The sequence below is a fragment of the Acomys minous genome, assembly GCF_964271855.1.
Source record: "Acomys minous genome assembly, chromosome: 3".
In the NCBI taxonomy this organism is placed as follows: Eukaryota; Metazoa; Chordata; class Mammalia; order Rodentia; family Muridae; genus Acomys; species Acomys minous.
In genome coordinates this window covers 16,802,018-16,817,836 of record NC_140485.1, presented here as the reverse complement: position 1 = coordinate 16,817,836, position 15,819 = coordinate 16,802,018, and the positions used below count along the sequence as shown (strand labels likewise).

Here is a 15,819-nt window from a genome sequence, read left to right as displayed (position 1 = left end):
CCAGGGCTCGCCTCCGCAAGTGGGGGAGTCGATTACCCTGGCAGCTGGCCAGAAGGCTTGCTAAGATGACAAACAGGCTTGGTATTCAACTAAGGTTAAGCTTAGGCTATGTCTTTGCTCCATGAGGAGGCTTGCAATTTGCATATAAAGCAGTGCAAAAGATAGTTTGTAAGTTGTGGAGTCTCTTCAGTAGGTGGAACTTACCGATTGGACCGCTGGATCCTCAGAGAGGAGATTGCATGGGGAGTGTAAGGAACCAGTGAGCCAAATGCTGCCACTTGGAAATGAATGAAAGCCTAGCGGGTGGCACTGCTTGTTCCCTTGGCCCAGTTTTTAGCTTTTCTTGGACAAACTGGGATAAAATATGAAACATTTAGCAGGATACAAAAGAGAATCAGTGTCTGGTAAAGAAATAGGGTAGAGCAGGCCGAGTCCCACCTGCCTGGCCCAGTGCACGGGGGCTCCTGTCCAGCCCTGGCCCAGCCACGCTTCTTCTAAAAGGTCAGACTTTGTCACATGGGGGAGCGTCAAAAGGTTGCTGCTTCTGTGAGCCACAGGCAGCCCTTCAGGAAATGTGGAGAATTAAGTGGAAATGGGAGAAAAACAGGATGCGCACTGGCTGGTTTTGAGTGTCAACTTGACACAAGCTAGAATCCTGAGAGAGGAAGGAGCCTCAAGTCAAGAAATGCCTCCATGCGATCCAGCTGTGGGGCATTTTCTCAGTTAGTGATCAGTGGGCAAGGGCCCAGCTCATGGTGGGTGGTGCCATCCCTGGGCTGGTGGTCCTGGCTTCTAGAAGAAAGCAGCCTGAGGAAGCCAGTAAGCAGCATCCGCCATGGCCTCTGCATCAGCTCTTGCCTTTCCAGGCTCCAGCCCTGCTTGAGCTCCAGTCCTGACTTTCTTCAGTAATAAGGACGTGTAAGCTGAATAAATTTTATCCTCTCCAGCTTGCTTTTTGGTCATGCTGTTGCAACAGTAGATAGAAAACCTAACTGAGGCAGAGTGCATCAAACATCAGGGCTCCCGCCTAGAAAGCAGTAGCAGGAGGACTTAGCTTAGGCTGGTGTGGGCTGAGTGTAAAATCCAGACCATGACACAAGGGCTTCCTTGCCCACCCACTGTCTCTCTGCTTTCTTCCACATTTATTTCTGTTGGAGACAAAGACTTCTGCACTGTTCTGAGGCTCCTGGGGGGTGAAGAATCTGGAAGGCTGGTCAGGTGCACTTTTTGAGCAACAGTTTCTCTAGAAATGCCAGTGTCCTTTGCTTGGCTCTGCATGTGCCTTCACACTAAGTACTGTGGCCTCTCCCTGAAGGGTCTATGTGACCCCACAGGAAAGGCTTCCAGAGGGGAGGCTTTCCCGTAGTGCAGACCTGCTGTTTCCTGTTTACATCAGCATCACCGTCCCTCTGGGACTGGCTGAGGAACTGGGAGGATGGGTGGAGGCTGAGGGGCTTATTCTGCCTATCCTCTGCTCTGGGCCCTGGGGACTGGAAAGGAAGGAAGGCTTTTGGGAAGGAGGAGGGGCCCTGGGAGGGAGGAGGGGCCCTGGGAAGGAGGAGGGGCCCTGGGAAGGAGGCGGGGCCCTGGGAAGGAGGCGGGGCCCTGGGAAGGAGGAGGGGCCCAGGGAAGGAGGCGGGGCCCTGGGAAGGAGGAGGGGCCCAGGGAAGGAGGAGGGGCCCTGGGAGGGAGGAGGGGCCCAGGGAGGGAGGAGGGGCCCAGGGAGGGAGGAGGGGCCCAGGGAGGGAGGAGGGGCCCAGGGAGGGAGGAGGGGCCCTGGGAGGGAGGAGGGGCCCTGGGAGGGAGGAGGGGCCCTGGGAGCAGCCTAGTCTGCATCCAGTGACCTATGACCACCAAAGAGGGAGGCACGAGTGGATTCAGGAGCACTGAGTAGCAATGGAGGCAGCTGGGAGCTGGTGTGGGTACTGTATGTTCAGTAGTGTGCATAAGGTCTTGGAAGTGGGTTTGGGAGGAAAACTGAGATGGATTACTGGGGGCATGGAGTTTATTTGAAGTTATTAGTGCGTTGACAGACAGAAAACAACATTGTCCCTGAGGAGAGATGAGACCACAGCACCAGAGAAAAACAACACGGCAGGCCCGAAGAGAGAAAACCACAGTACCTTCAGCAGTGCTCGCCCAGATCCCGGCAAGCACTCTACTGCTTCCTGTCCTTACACCCTTCCCCCCTATTCCCTGCCTGCTGCACGGAGTCAGACAGCCTGGCTGCAAGCTTGTGCTGTGAAACCACCCTGTTCTCAGAAGCGCACAGAGACCCAGGGGCTGAAAACATGGCCCAGTGGTTAAGAGTACTTACTGCCCTTCCAGAAGAACTGTGTTCAGTTCCTAGCACCCACATGGTGGCTCATCTGCAACTCCATTTCAGGGGGACCCAGCACCCTCCTCTAGTCTTCCAGGTCATATGCATGCATATGATGCACATAATACACACTGGCAACAAAACATGCATATAAAATAAAAACAAATCAATCTGTAGAGGAGGAGGCCCTCACTTCCGACACACAGATTGGCAGATTGTGTTCTGTGCATCCCAGTGGAGAGTGAGCACATCCCTACATGCACTGTTGCTTTAAGAGGTAGCCTGCATGTCTTAGACATCACACGTTGGCTCAGGGGGTCTTTAGTTTTGGTTGGGCTGCCTGTGTGAAATGAGGAGGCCACACAGGCAAATGCTACATTCAGGTAATTTGTTAGCTGCCTAGTCCACTGTTTTCCCCAGTACCCCACCATCCTTGGGAGTGATGGCCAGGTTGCCTGGCTGTTTAAGGCTCTCTTGCTTCTGACCTATGTGTTTTCGGTATGCTACTGAGAGGTGGGAGCAGGAGAGGCAGATGGGCTAGCTACCGCAAACTTCCCTCAACAGTGCATGAGGTAGGGGAGTCTTTTCCCTATGGAAGACCAGAGGAGACTCATGCTGTGTGTGGTGAGCATGAGCCTGCTAGCTTCCCAGGCTGAAGCTGCCGCCTCCTGTAGAAGGTTTTCCTGGAGGTCTGTCTGTCTGTCTGTCTGTCTGTCTCTGAAGCTCAGCATTTCTGAATTTTTATTTTTTTAAATTTATATTTATTTACTTATTATGGGGTGGAGGCATGTGTAGAAGCCAGAGGACAGCTTTTTATTTTTTAAAGTCAGTTCTCTCTTTCCACCCTGTGGGTCCCAGAAGTTGAACTCTGGTCATCAGGCTTGACAGCAGCTGTCTTTTCCCACTGAGCCGGCTTCCTGGCTCTACTTCTGACTTCAACAAAATCAAACAACTTAAAATGTTTATGTGTTTATGTACAATTGTTATGCTTAAGCCAAAATCTTTAAAATAAAATGTTTTAGGAGATGGAAAAAAAAGTATATGTGTGCTACATGTGTGTTAGTCGCAGGTGAGCAGCCGGACAGGGCATCAGGCTCTTAGAGCTGGAGCCCAGGTCCGCTGGGAGCAGAGCAAGCCCTCCTTCCTACACAGCAGCCTCTCCAGTCGCTCATCCTCTTTCTGTCCAGAAGGTGCTGCTTTTGTTCTGGGCCAGAATTTGGGCTCCAGGTCCCCCCCTGCTGCCCAGCAGGGAAGCTGCTGTGGGCACTCTGCTTCCCTCACACCTACGTGAGCAGCCGCTTCTCTCAGTGGGAGGTCCTTGCCTGTGGGCTGAGGAGAGGCCAGAAGTGCAGTTCCCGTGGGGACCTTGGTCCTGACCTTGCCTGGGTGTAAGGGGCGCAGCGCAGAGGAGGCTAGCTTCTCTTTTCCCAGCTGCTGGGTAGGCACCTGGTATTACAAGTGGGTGTTGGCCTCTTGCCTAGTGGGTACTCCTAAGGAGGGCTCCCAGGTGTTCATGTCAGAGACATCCTGAGGTTGCTAGTTGGAGGCAGGTAAGACCTAGGGAGTTCGTTCCTTCAGGCTCGCTCCTTCCAATCGTATTCCATTTCTTAGTTGCTCATCCTCGTCACCCTGCAGTCCTGGTGTGTAGGGCTTTGTGGAAGCTCTTTATCTCTGTCTACTGACCTGTGCCTCAGGACGCCTCTTTTTCCTCTTTGAAGAGGAAGTAGAATCAGGCTTGGAAAGATATAGGTCACGCTTGGGGTCCATAAAAAGCCCCTGGAAGCTTTCTTTTTTATTTAATTTGTGTTTTTGGATTTTCAAAATAGGATTTCTCTGCTCTGGCTGTCCCAGAACTTGCTGTGTATACCAGACTGGCCTTGAACTCAGAGATCTGCCTGCCTCTGCTTCCCAAGTGCTGGGGATTCAAGGTTACTGTATAACCTTGACTGACATGAAATTCCCTGTAGACCCAAGCAGGCTTCAGACTCAAAGCCCTCTTGCCTCATCCTTCTGGGTGCTGAGATCACAGGATTGCAGGTACATGCCACCATGTAAATACACACACACACACACACACACATAATTAGCATTCTCTCCTTAACTTCCCCAGCACTAGCCTTTGTTTTTGCCCTTTCCTGCCTAGGGACCCAGCAGTCTCTGTGAGTCTCCTTGACAACGGGATAGATAAGTTAAAAATAACCGTGTGCCGGGCCTTCTCTGGTGCTTGGCTCAGTTCCTGGGGCATGCAAACAGCTCCTAGAGTGTGTCTGTGCTCCTGAGGCTCAGGGGTCAGAACTGATAACCACCACAGGGCATTAATCTAGTCTTAGAGGAGGTTGGTTGTCAGTAGGGTGTGAGTGTAAATGTCAAAGAATGGAAAACTGACGTTGGTGCCAGGACTTTACTTCCTCTACCCGAGAAAAGCAGTCATGGAGGTGTTAGTGTCTCAGAGCCTCTGTGACAGGGGAGTGGGGCACAGCTCTGGTGGCGTTTACTTATCTCTCTTCGGGAATCCTTGCACTGACTGGAGGATATAGAGCAGTGGTAGGTGCTGTGCTGGCCCAGCATGCACTAGGGTTAATCCCCAGTACTGTAAAACAAAACAACATGCAAAAAGGAGCCCCCCACGATGAGGAGTGTATTCAGGGCGCCTGGGTCAGTGGTGACAGGCTGTGGCTCCTCCCCACTGGGTAGGTTCAAGTGCTGCAGGAGAGGGGTTTTCAGACATGGATAGCTATTATTGGGTGCTTCAGCCTGACATAGGCGTGGGTCTGGGATTCTAAAACAATGACAGGCTCAGGAAATCAGTCACAGCCTCCTCCGCTTTGTGTTCTTTGGATACAAGTGAGCCGTTTCTGTCTTCTCATACCACCCCCAGTCCCCATGGTGTGGGGCTGTTCACAGGTTGTGCACAGCACAGATGTCTCTACTCATGTCAGAACACTGTCAGGATTACGGTGTTCTGTCTGTCCTACCGCCTCACTGTGCCAGGTGCTCTGAGTTCAATTCCTGTGGATCTCCCGTGATAGCTATGCACTTCTCAGTAGTTGCCCAGCAGTAGTGACCTCTGCTCTTCTGTTTTTTCCCTGTAGGAATCAGAGTCAGAAGCAAAGATAGATGGAGAGACCGCATCAGACAGCGAGAGCCGAGCGGAACCAGCTCCCCCGCCAACCTCCATAGATGACACTCCCGAGGTCCTTAACAGGGCCCTTTCCAACTTGTCCTCAAGGTAACCTGGCTTAGTGGTGTACCACGTCCATTGGTAAGACTGAGGCGCTTAGGGTTTCAGGCTCAGGTTGTTTTCTCTTCTTCATGTACATTCTCTGAACATTTCCTTCAGCCCAGGAAGAGCTAAGAACTGTCTCAGCTTAAGTGAGTCAGGGGTAAAACTCCTGACCCTCAAGAGCATCGGCTGTGTGCATCTCTGAGAATCACAAGTCATGAGGCTCCAGAGCACTCTGAAAGGGTTGCTGTGTGGATCTTTATCACGGTGTGAGCTTAGCCTTACCATTAGCTTGCTGCAGGCTCTGTTTCCGTTTCTCAGCATTCTAGGTACAGATATTAATGTGCTGATTTAAAGATGCATTTGAAATAAAACCTACTCAGACTGTTGTGTTGGGGTTGGGAGGGTTGACCCCTAAAGTTCTTGCAGTTCAGCCTGGTGCATGTCTGTGATAGTCGGTACTCTTTGTCTGAGACAGCTGTTAGCATTGTAATTCCAGGGCTGCACTGTGTAGAAGTTGCAGGAAGAACGCTTTTGGGGGCCGGAGAGATGGCTCAGAGGATAAGAGCACTAACTGCTCTTCCAGAGGTCCTGAGTTCAATTCCCAGCAACCACATGGTAGCTCACAACCATCTATAATGAGATCTGATGCCCTCTTCTGGCAGGCAGGCATATATGCAGACACAGCACTGTATACATAATAATAAATAAATACATCTTAAAAAAAAAAAGAATGGTTTAGCCTTTCTTTTCAGATAGAAATGGCTATGGAAGCCATCCATGTAGACACAGAAGCAAAGGACACTCTCTTGTCCTCTGGCTCTCCCAACACTACCCCATGCTTTGTTTAAGGTGTGTGCCAGTGGCTTCTGCAGCTGCTGAGTCCTGCCTTCCCCAGAGCTGTGCCTTTGCTGAGGTGAAGGCGGTGCTTTGGAGAGGGTTACATTCAGGGCCCTCCGGTCTCACTTCCTTAGGCTTGTGGCTTGTCTCTCTCTGGGCTCCTGATGGGTCTTCCTTTCTCACCTAGATGGAAGAACTGGTGGGTGAGAGGCATCCTGACTTTGGCCATGATTGCGTTTTTCTTCATTATCATTTACCTGGGACCAATGGTGTTGATGATGATTGTAAGTACCGCTGACGAGCCATTTTAGTGCTGTAGCCAGCTTTTCCTGGGGCTGTCAGCTCCAGTGCCTGCTGCCGACAGTACCTGGTATTGGGTTGGTTCTGGGAAACCTTGGAGTGCCAGGTGTCTCAGAACCTTCTGTCTTAGAGCACCTGTAACTGCCATTTTTCACGTGCCAGCTGTAGGGTCACCAGCATGAAGGGTGACCCTGGCTGTTGGCTCATGTGAGACTCTGGGTTTGTTTCTTGTGTTCCTGGGGCTTTACTCACAAACTTAGAACTTTCTTTAAGAAGTTGCAATCCACAGGAGTTCAGTCTTCCCACCTCTTTTACTTTGGCTTTCTGTTGCGATGATAAACACCATGACCAAAAGCAGCTTGGGGAGGGAAGGGTTTGTTCGGTTCACATGTCCTGATCACATCCATCATGAGGGGAAGTCAGGGCAGGAAATTGGAGGCAAGGACTGAAGCAGAGAGCATAGAGGAACGCTATTTGCTGGCTTGCTCTCCATAACTTGCTCAGTCTGCTTTCTTACATGTCCAGGATCACCTGCCCAGGGATGGCACCACCTAGGGTGGACTGGGCTCTCCCACGTCAATCACCAATCAAGAAAATGCTCCACGGGCTTGCCTACAGGCCAGTCTAGGAGAGGCATTTTCTCATTTGAGGTTTGCTCTTCTCAGATGTCTCTAGCTTGTGTCAGGTAGACAAAAACATCACCAACACTTACCACCATTAAAGAACAGGTCTGAAGATGACAGCTGGGTGCTGAGGAAAGCAGTTGAGGCCTCAACTTGTATATATTCATGGTCAATGGGGGAAGAGGATTGGCTGAGACCAGGAAGGTTCTAGAATAAGGGGTTAATCAGGATAGCAGGACTGTGTATTTTATTATGAGAAATTGTGACGTAAAGGGTTGCATTACCCTGTGGGGTAGTGTGAGAGGACGTGAGGAAAGGAGAATCAGTGCAAGACTGAAGCATTTCTTAAATGCCGTAGCTTTGTTGAAGGCCTGGGACCTGTTGGTTTCTCTTTCTGAAGAAGACCCTAAGAAGAGCTCTCTAATTCCTCTGTGTTTTTCAGGTTATGTGTGTTCAGATTAAGTGTTTCCATGAGATAATTACTATTGGCTACAATGTTTACCACTCTTATGACCTGCCCTGGTTCAGGACCCTCAGCTGGTAAGTTCTCTGGTCCGTGGGGCACCTTGCCTGATTGGATGATGGGATTTGTGGCAGGTACTTGGAGTGCCGGTGGAGACAGTCACTGCCACAGACTTGCACAGCATCTTTGGGCCTGTGCCTTTCACAGGCTGGATTGTGTGGCTTGCCTTTAAGGAGTTTTGAGAGTCTAGGGACTTCTCTAGAAGAAACAGATGTGTCTGTGGCTGGCTTTACCTCAGCAGTAGGAATCTTGGTCTCCTGCAGCCAGGCATGGTATTTTGCATCCCCACCTGAGGTCAGTGTAGTCTTTATGCTGCAAGCCAACCCATCACTGGAGTCACCTGGGAGCTGGCAGGTTCTGGTGGTGGTGCTGCTGTCTCTGGAACTTGACTTCCTCATCACTACAACAGATTGTTGAGGCTACTTCCTGTAAGGCACTCAAGGCCAGCGTAGTTAGGATCTGAACTCTTTCAGAGAGAAGTTTTTTTCTTCTAAGAAGGCTTGGCTGCCTAACAGCAAAAGCTAAATAAAGAACCATAGGACATACGGTTTCTGAGCCCCATCCTGACCCAAAGCTCTGCTGTTGGCCCTGCTGTTGTCAGGAGGCGTTATTCTCGCAAAGCTGGGAAGACTGTGCTAATTGCTTTGTGACTTAGTGGGCTGGACAGTGATGATTTGTGCATAAACTTGGTTATGGCCAAGGAAGGGGACACGCTCAGGCTCGGCCACACTCTGCTGTGTTTATCCATTATTCAGCAGCGCAAGCGGACGCTCAGCTCCACCTGCTCTCATGATTGCCCTCTGGACTCATGCTCTCTCTGTGGCTGTCCTGTAGCTCGACAGCTGTGTTTTGAATTTTGTAAACATACTCAGGAGGCCTGACCCTTCACTATGACCACTTCACAAAGGAAAAACAAAACAAAACAAACAAACCCAGTGTGGGAGTTTTGTACTTCATAATGAAAAGACGGAAAGAGAAACTCTGAAGCTTCTTCTCGTTGAGGGCTTGCTCAGGGTGATGCAGCGTGAGCCCGTACCAGAAGCCCAGTGGAGGATGCACACGGGTGTGGACTGTGACTCCCCACCACGTTCCTCCAGTTGAAGAGAGCATGTAAACAAATGCACAGCTGATGCTAGTTGAAGGATCTGGGTCACAGCCAGGCTTCCGAAGGGGGCTGTGTCCTGAGATGGAGCCTGATTGCCTCATGAGGTCATCAGTTACTACTTGCTGTAGCAAGAAATGGCATGCAGTTGCTAGGATGTCGGGTCATGCAGCTTTTAAAAACATCTTACTTTTATAAAATAGTGTTAGAGCAACAAATGAAATGAGTGAGTAGGTAAAGGGGTGTTCCATTCAAGGACGGGGTACAGCAGGACAGACAGTGACAAAGCAAGCGGACCACTCTGAGTGGAGGCTCCTGTGGGAATAGCAGGAGTGAGCCTAGGGAGGTGAGGCACACTTGGAGGGTCCTGAGAGTGGGTGTGGGAACACCCCAAAATCAGAGAAACTGACCTTCAGGTTTGCCCTAGAGCAAGAGTGGATAAAAGGTGCCATAGGTTCTAGGTCAGCTCTCAAGGTGGAGTTTGCTGTTCTCTCCTTGGGGCTGTCCACAGCTTCGTGGAGGAGAGCTGTGTGCATTCTCTGTCTTGTCGTCGTGTGCAGGTACTTCCTCCTGTGTGTAAACTACTTCTTCTATGGTGAGACAGTGACGGACTACTTCTTCACCCTGGTCCAGAGGGAGGAGCCTCTGAGGATTCTCAGTAAATACCACCGGTTCATTTCCTTTACCCTCTATCTGACAGGTGTGTGTCCCGTGTTCCTCATTCTCCTCTGGGCACCGTGTTCCTCAGTTTCATTTGTAGGAGTTGCTTAAAGTTTTGTAACGTTAGCTCTGACCACACTGGGAAGCAAGCTGACAGCTGTCTTACATTGACTCTAGATTAATTTTCCCCTCTGGGCTTTGAAATGAATGTACTGTTTACTTGTTACAAGTAAATTAGTTAATGGACTACTTAAGTCAGCTAAAGTGAGAGGAATGCAGTGTGACTCACTTTGTCTTCCCCTCTGTCTCCAACTAGGATTCTGCATGTTTGTACTGAGTCTAGTTAAGAAGCATTATCGACTGCAGTTCTACATGGTAAGGAGTATGTGTGTGTGCGCGTGTGTGCCTGCGTGCTGTGTCTGTGAGTCCTGCAGTCCTTCATCTAACTCCCCGAGGGGCCTCTCCTCTGGGCCTCTAGAGGGGGATTCCAGGAAGGAGCCGGGGCCATTGCTGCAGAGGCTGCATCTAATTCATTGTTTGGTGCTGGTCATTCCTTGCCTGAGGAAATCAGTGAGTGAGCCGGTGTTCCTAGGCATGAAAGGACTCACTCACTGGAGAGTACAGGTCTCACTGCAGTGTTCCTGTTGTTGTATGCTTGGATGTTACTGTGTAGCTGAGACTGGTGTCACATTTACAGTTCTCCTGCCTCTGGGTGCTGGGATCTCAGGCATGTGACACCCATGTCTGACTTAGTCTGTGCTTTTGGTGGAACTGTCACTGGGAAAGACTGTGTTACGTCCAGAAGTTTGTCCCACACTTTCACTGCCAATAAATCAGCCATTAAAGCACATGTCTGCCCTATTTCTCAGTAGTTTCCCACTTATTCCTTATTATTCTTATGGAGCTATTTTGGCAATAAACTTGGTGGGTAGAGTTCATTTCCTTCTCTTGCAGTTTGGCTGGACCCATGTGACCTTGCTTATTGTCGTCACCCAGTCACATCTTGTTATCCATAATTTGTTTGAAGGAATGATATGGTAAGTATGGACACTGGGAGGAATTTTGTTTCTTCTCCCCCAGGGGTGGGCGGTTGTTTCTCATACACAAGTAGGCTAAGGACTTCTGCCTCTGATTCTAGGCTTCCCACGTATCAGAACTTCCTGTGGGCTGGGTTTCAATGCGTAGCTGATTCACTAGGTCTGGGGTGGCACCTGATTTGAATTTCTAGTGCATTTCCAGGGGGTGTAGATGCCATTGGTAAGAGCCAGACTCTGAGAAGCCGTATTCTAGGCTGACAGGCGTGTTGAAGCTAAAGAGCCAAAGGTGGCAAAGTGGCAACAGACTTGATAACATAGGTGAGATGATCATGACTTCTTAGCAGCTGTAGACAAGGAAAGTAATGAAAATGCACGCTTGAATAAATCTGTAATTACAGGGCAGCTTTGACATCTGTTAACCCCACACTTGGCAAATGAAGCAGACCAGATGGGTCAAGAGCTGGTAGTCAGCTGACCCTACTGAACATCATACAGATGGAGAAGTAGATGGGAGAGTGATTTCCTTTATGATTAAAATAAATAAAGTGCCCGAGAATTCAACTGGTCAGTGGGTCAGAAGAACAGTATGCTGCTTCTGAGCAATTTGATTTAAGTGTGTGGGTTCACAGGAAACTTTGCTATTGTCAGTCACAGGCTGAGTGGAGAAGCTGGATGCCCTCAGTGGATGGTCAAGACACACCTGGTGTAATGAGAGAGATGCTAAGTGTTGTCTCAGAATTAGAATGTGTTCATCTGTAAAGAGCTCCTGTAAATGTTAGTCTTGTATATATTTAAAACACGTGTAATGGTCCAGGAAGGCACCAAGCAGTCCTTTCCCTGTCTGTATTTTTTATCTTATTTAATTTTTTTAATTTTTTATTTAAGAGTGCTAAGTTCAGCCTTAAGCCAAGCATGCCACTAGGATCATTAGTGACTAACACTAAGGTTTCTGATGAAGGCGTCATCATAGCTGTAGAGAGCAGAGACTGCTAGAGCCTTGATGAGGGGAATGCTGTGGGAGTTGGAGGTGAATAAAGTGAGGGGGTTCAAACTCCCTCAGAGTAAGACAGGAAATGCCACCTGTTATTGTTGGGCCAGGAAATCCGGTTTACACAAAGTGTGTTAAACTGTAGCAGAGGAGCTTAGAACAGTGTCAGAGACTGCGGAGAGGGCAGACTGAGCCAGCTCTGTTGGGAAGGACAGGGCAGCTGCCGAGGGACAAGGAGGAAGTGTATCTGTGAGCACTGGATGCGGTTATTTTTGTATTGCTGTGAAGAGGTATGACCAAGGAAACTTATAAAAGATTTATTGACGCTCATGGTTCCAGAGGCTTGATCATCGTGTCGGGGAACATGCAGTAGGCAGGCAGGTGCGGCACCTGGAACAGCCGCCGACATCGTGAGATCTTAGATCTTGAGATACAACCAGGGAGAGAGAGGGAGGGAGAGGGAGAGGGAGGGAGAGGGAGAGGAGAGAGAAATGGCTTGGGCTTTTGAAACCTCAAACCCTGCTGTAGTGAGTGACATACCCTCTTCCATCAAGGCCACACCTAATCCTTCTCAAATCCTTAGTCAATAATGACTAGGTTTTCACATAATGGGCCTGTGAGGGCCATTCTCATTCAAGCACCTTAGGGAATACTAGTGCTAGTAATAAACAGTGAGCAATTTAGCTGACATCAATGCTGTATATTATTTTTAAATAATAAAGGCTATTACTAGACAAAAAGAAAAAAAAAGCTGAGCATAGTGGCACACACCACCTTTAGCAGAGGCAGGCGGGTCCTTGTGAGTTCGAGGCCACTGTGGTCTACAGAGTGAGTTCAGGACAGCCAAGGCTATACAGAGAAACTGTCTTGAAAAACAAACAAACAAACAAACAAAAAAGATCAAAATGATTTTAAATGGCTACTTCAGGGAGTGGCAGTGGGGATTGGGAAAAGAAGCAATATTTCTCCTATCTTTAGCAGTTTATTGTCTTGCTCATGTGCTAGCTTGTAATGTAAAAGGAACGAGTGACATTTATAGACTTCATTTGTCCAGTCATTCAGTGAACGTCTGAACACCAGTCATGCGCCAGGCACTGGGTGTAGCGTTTTTTTGGTATGTGCTCCCCGCTGTGACTTTTGGAGATGGTCTCAGTGTGTAGCCGGAGCCAGCCTGAGCTTACAGCAACCCCTTCCCACCCTCCCTCGCTGGGCTTAGAGGCTTCTGCAACCATTACTGACTTACTTAATACATTATTTACAAACAAAAACAAAAAACATTATTTACAGATATCAATTAAACACAGCAATGTACTTAATTATGCTTTCCTATGCGTATACAATGCATTTTTATCATTCACCCATTTGTTGCCTTCTCTTCTTTCACTTGTCCCTTTTCTCTCCCCATGTTCATTTTCTTTCTTCCCTCCTTAAACCTTAATGAATTATAAATGCACCATGAGTTACTTTGGTACTGGCCAACTGCTTTGGAGATCATCTTGGTAGAGTTATTCCTCTTTTGGGTCTTTCCTAGGTTTATTGTCCCCATCTCATGCGTCATCTGTAATGATATCATGGCCTATATGTTTGGCTTCTTCTTTGGTCGGACCCCACTCATTAAGGTAAGTGCATCTCCCTGACATGGGTTGTCACAGCAGGTGGCGTGTCAGTGGCTAGAGAGGAAGTCCAGCTGTGCACCCACTGTGCACCCACCATGGTCCACTCTTCATGTCACTCTGGGGGTATGTTAGAGAAGGAACAGAGCCCAAAGGCACACAGGCAAACACTTATTTAAAAAAAAAATCTGCCAAAGAAAATACTTTTATGTCAACATTGTTTTATGTCTTTGTTCTTTATTTGACTATTGTTATTAAAATTAATTATAATTTTTATAATATAATAAGTGTGCTGGTCACTAATGGGATAGAAGGAAAACTAAGCTGAAGAACATAGGATAAAAACAAGAAAAAACAGTTTTGGGAGAATTTTGAAAGTGACACAATTAATGAAGTTTGATTTTATGTAGAAATACTTGTTTATAGTATTTCTTGCAGGGTCTCACTGCATTGACCTAGAACTCACTGTGTAATCCAGTCTGGCCTCAGACAGAGATCCTCCTGAGCTTCTGCCTCCCTAAAACTGGGTGTGCCATTAACCAGGCGTGGTGGCACATGCCTGTAATCCCAGCACTCAGGGAGGCGGAGACAGCCTAATTTCTGTGAGTTCGAGGCCAGCTTGGTCTACAAAGTGAGTACAGGACAGCCAAGACTACACAGAGAAACCCTGTCTGGAAAACCCAAAAAATAGAAAAAGTGTGTGTACCATCATGCCTGGCTAGAACTACCCTTCTCTCTCTCTCTCTCTCTCTCTCTCTCTCTCTCTCTCTCTCTCTCTCTCTCTCTCACTCACTCACTTTTTTATGTGCATTGGTGTATAACATATATTGCCAATGTGTATGTTGGTGTGAGAGTGTCAGATCTTTGAGTTACAGACAGTTGTGAGCTGCTGTGTGGGTGCTGGGAATTGAACCCAGGTCCTCTGGAAGAGAGATCAGTGCTCTTAACCACTGAGCCATCTCTCCAGCCCTAGAAATACTTTCCATAAGTAATAAACTACCAAACCTGAGGTACAGAGTATCCTTTGCTGAAAGTGTGTTTTCTGTCTGCAGCTCTCGCCAAAGAAGACCTGGGAAGGCTTCATTGGGGGCTTCTTTGCTACTGTGGTGTTTGGCCTTCTGGTAGGTGGTAGCTCGGGGGCCATCGGGAGGGGGAGGGGATGGGGTCTCACACTATCTTCAAAGGCAAGTGCAGGAGTAGATAATGTCTCCCCAGATCAGGGACTCTTTCCTGCCTGCTGCTGACTCTTGCTCAGAAGAACACATCCTGTCCCCCCTTTTCTGGCATTGGCTGACTGTCGCTGTACCCCACCATGGCTTCCATGTAGCACGAGTCAATGGGGCAAGGGTCCCCAAGTGGGAAGAATTGTCCTACAGCTCTTTGTTCAGATCTTTCCTGGATTTTTCAAGGTCTCTGTGTTTGGACATATATATGTGAGTCCTCAGTGAGACACACAAACCTTTTCGTTTAACAATTCAGGTCAAATACGAATGTGGTGAAACACAAACTCTGTGAGCCCATGGCTTCCGCTGGGCAATGTGGGAGGCACTCTGTGAATCGAGGCCCAGTCAGGTCACAACTGATGTCCTGCCTGCCCCTCTGTTCCTCATCCTTAGCTCTCCTACGTGATGTCAGGGTACAGATGCTTCGTCTGTCCTGTGGAATACAACAATGACACCAACAGCTTCACTGTGGACTGTGAGCCATCTGACCTGTTCCGCCTGCAGGAGTACAACATTCCTGGCGTGGTCCAGTCGATCGTAGGCTGGGTACGTACCACTTCCATGGTGTCCGCCCAGAGGGGTTCCCTCCAGAGATGGTAGCTTCCTGGCTCTGAGCGCTGAGCCCTGCGCCAGATGAGGATAGAGGAGGCCTTCCCCCGCCTTCCCCCACCTTCCCCTACCTTCCTCTACCTTCCCCCACCTTCCTCTACCTTCCCCCACCTTCCCCCACCTTGTGTCACTTGGAGGATCGGTTCTCATACTGTGTGGTTCCTGGAGGATCCTGGAGTTTCTTCACAGAGGTCTGTGAAGTCCTGGCTGCTCTCTGAATAACATGCGCCTTTCCACTAGGCTGACATTTTCTTGGTGGTACAGAGTTAGTGGTGGGTAAAACGTGTGGCAGTGCATGTGCGTTCAACTGCAGCACTGGCTGGACCAGCAGGGCAGTACTTGCTTCACGCTATTCCTTCCTATTGAGTACAGACAAGCTGCTTGCTCTTGCAAATGGCCTTGATAGGATTCTAAAATTAGTAACTTAATTAAAATATTCCTGATTCTCGACACTGTTTAATATTCTCTGTACAGAAATGGAAAATACACAGAAAGTATTTCTGCCAAATACCGAGGCACAGTATATACCAAGGAGAAAATGTGAACCGTTGTTTAAGCTTTGGCTCAGCTGGCTGCTCAATTCTTGGGATAGGTTTTTATTTGAAAAGGCTTGGGTATGGCACAGATGTTTTTCTTGAGAAGAATGAAGTAACTCTGTCACTTCAAAGAAAGTGACTGATAGCAGTTGTTACCAATGATAAAAATCTGCATTTCAGGTGAAAATGAGAAGTTTGAAAGCATGCACCAATCACTGTGAG

The 15,819-nt window shown here is 48.6% G+C and overlaps 1 protein-coding gene across 1 annotated transcript in view; it reads left to right on the top strand.

Moving 5' to 3' along the window:
* The window catches only part of CDS2 (CDP-diacylglycerol synthase 2), a 45,680-nt gene that overhangs the window by 24,577 nt on the left and 5,284 nt on the right, over positions 1–15,819 (top strand). The window contains exons 2-10 of the mRNA XM_084776874.1: positions 5,413–5,549; positions 6,571–6,667; positions 7,749–7,846; positions 9,492–9,631; positions 9,908–9,966; positions 10,546–10,628; positions 13,148–13,235; positions 14,282–14,350; positions 14,846–14,998. Of these exons, the coding sequence (XP_084633000.1) occupies positions 5,413–5,549; positions 6,571–6,667; positions 7,749–7,846; positions 9,492–9,631; positions 9,908–9,966; positions 10,546–10,628; positions 13,148–13,235; positions 14,282–14,350; positions 14,846–14,998 (924 nt within the window). The remainder of the gene's footprint in view (positions 1–5,412; positions 5,550–6,570; positions 6,668–7,748; positions 7,847–9,491; positions 9,632–9,907; positions 9,967–10,545; positions 10,629–13,147; positions 13,236–14,281; positions 14,351–14,845; positions 14,999–15,819) is intronic.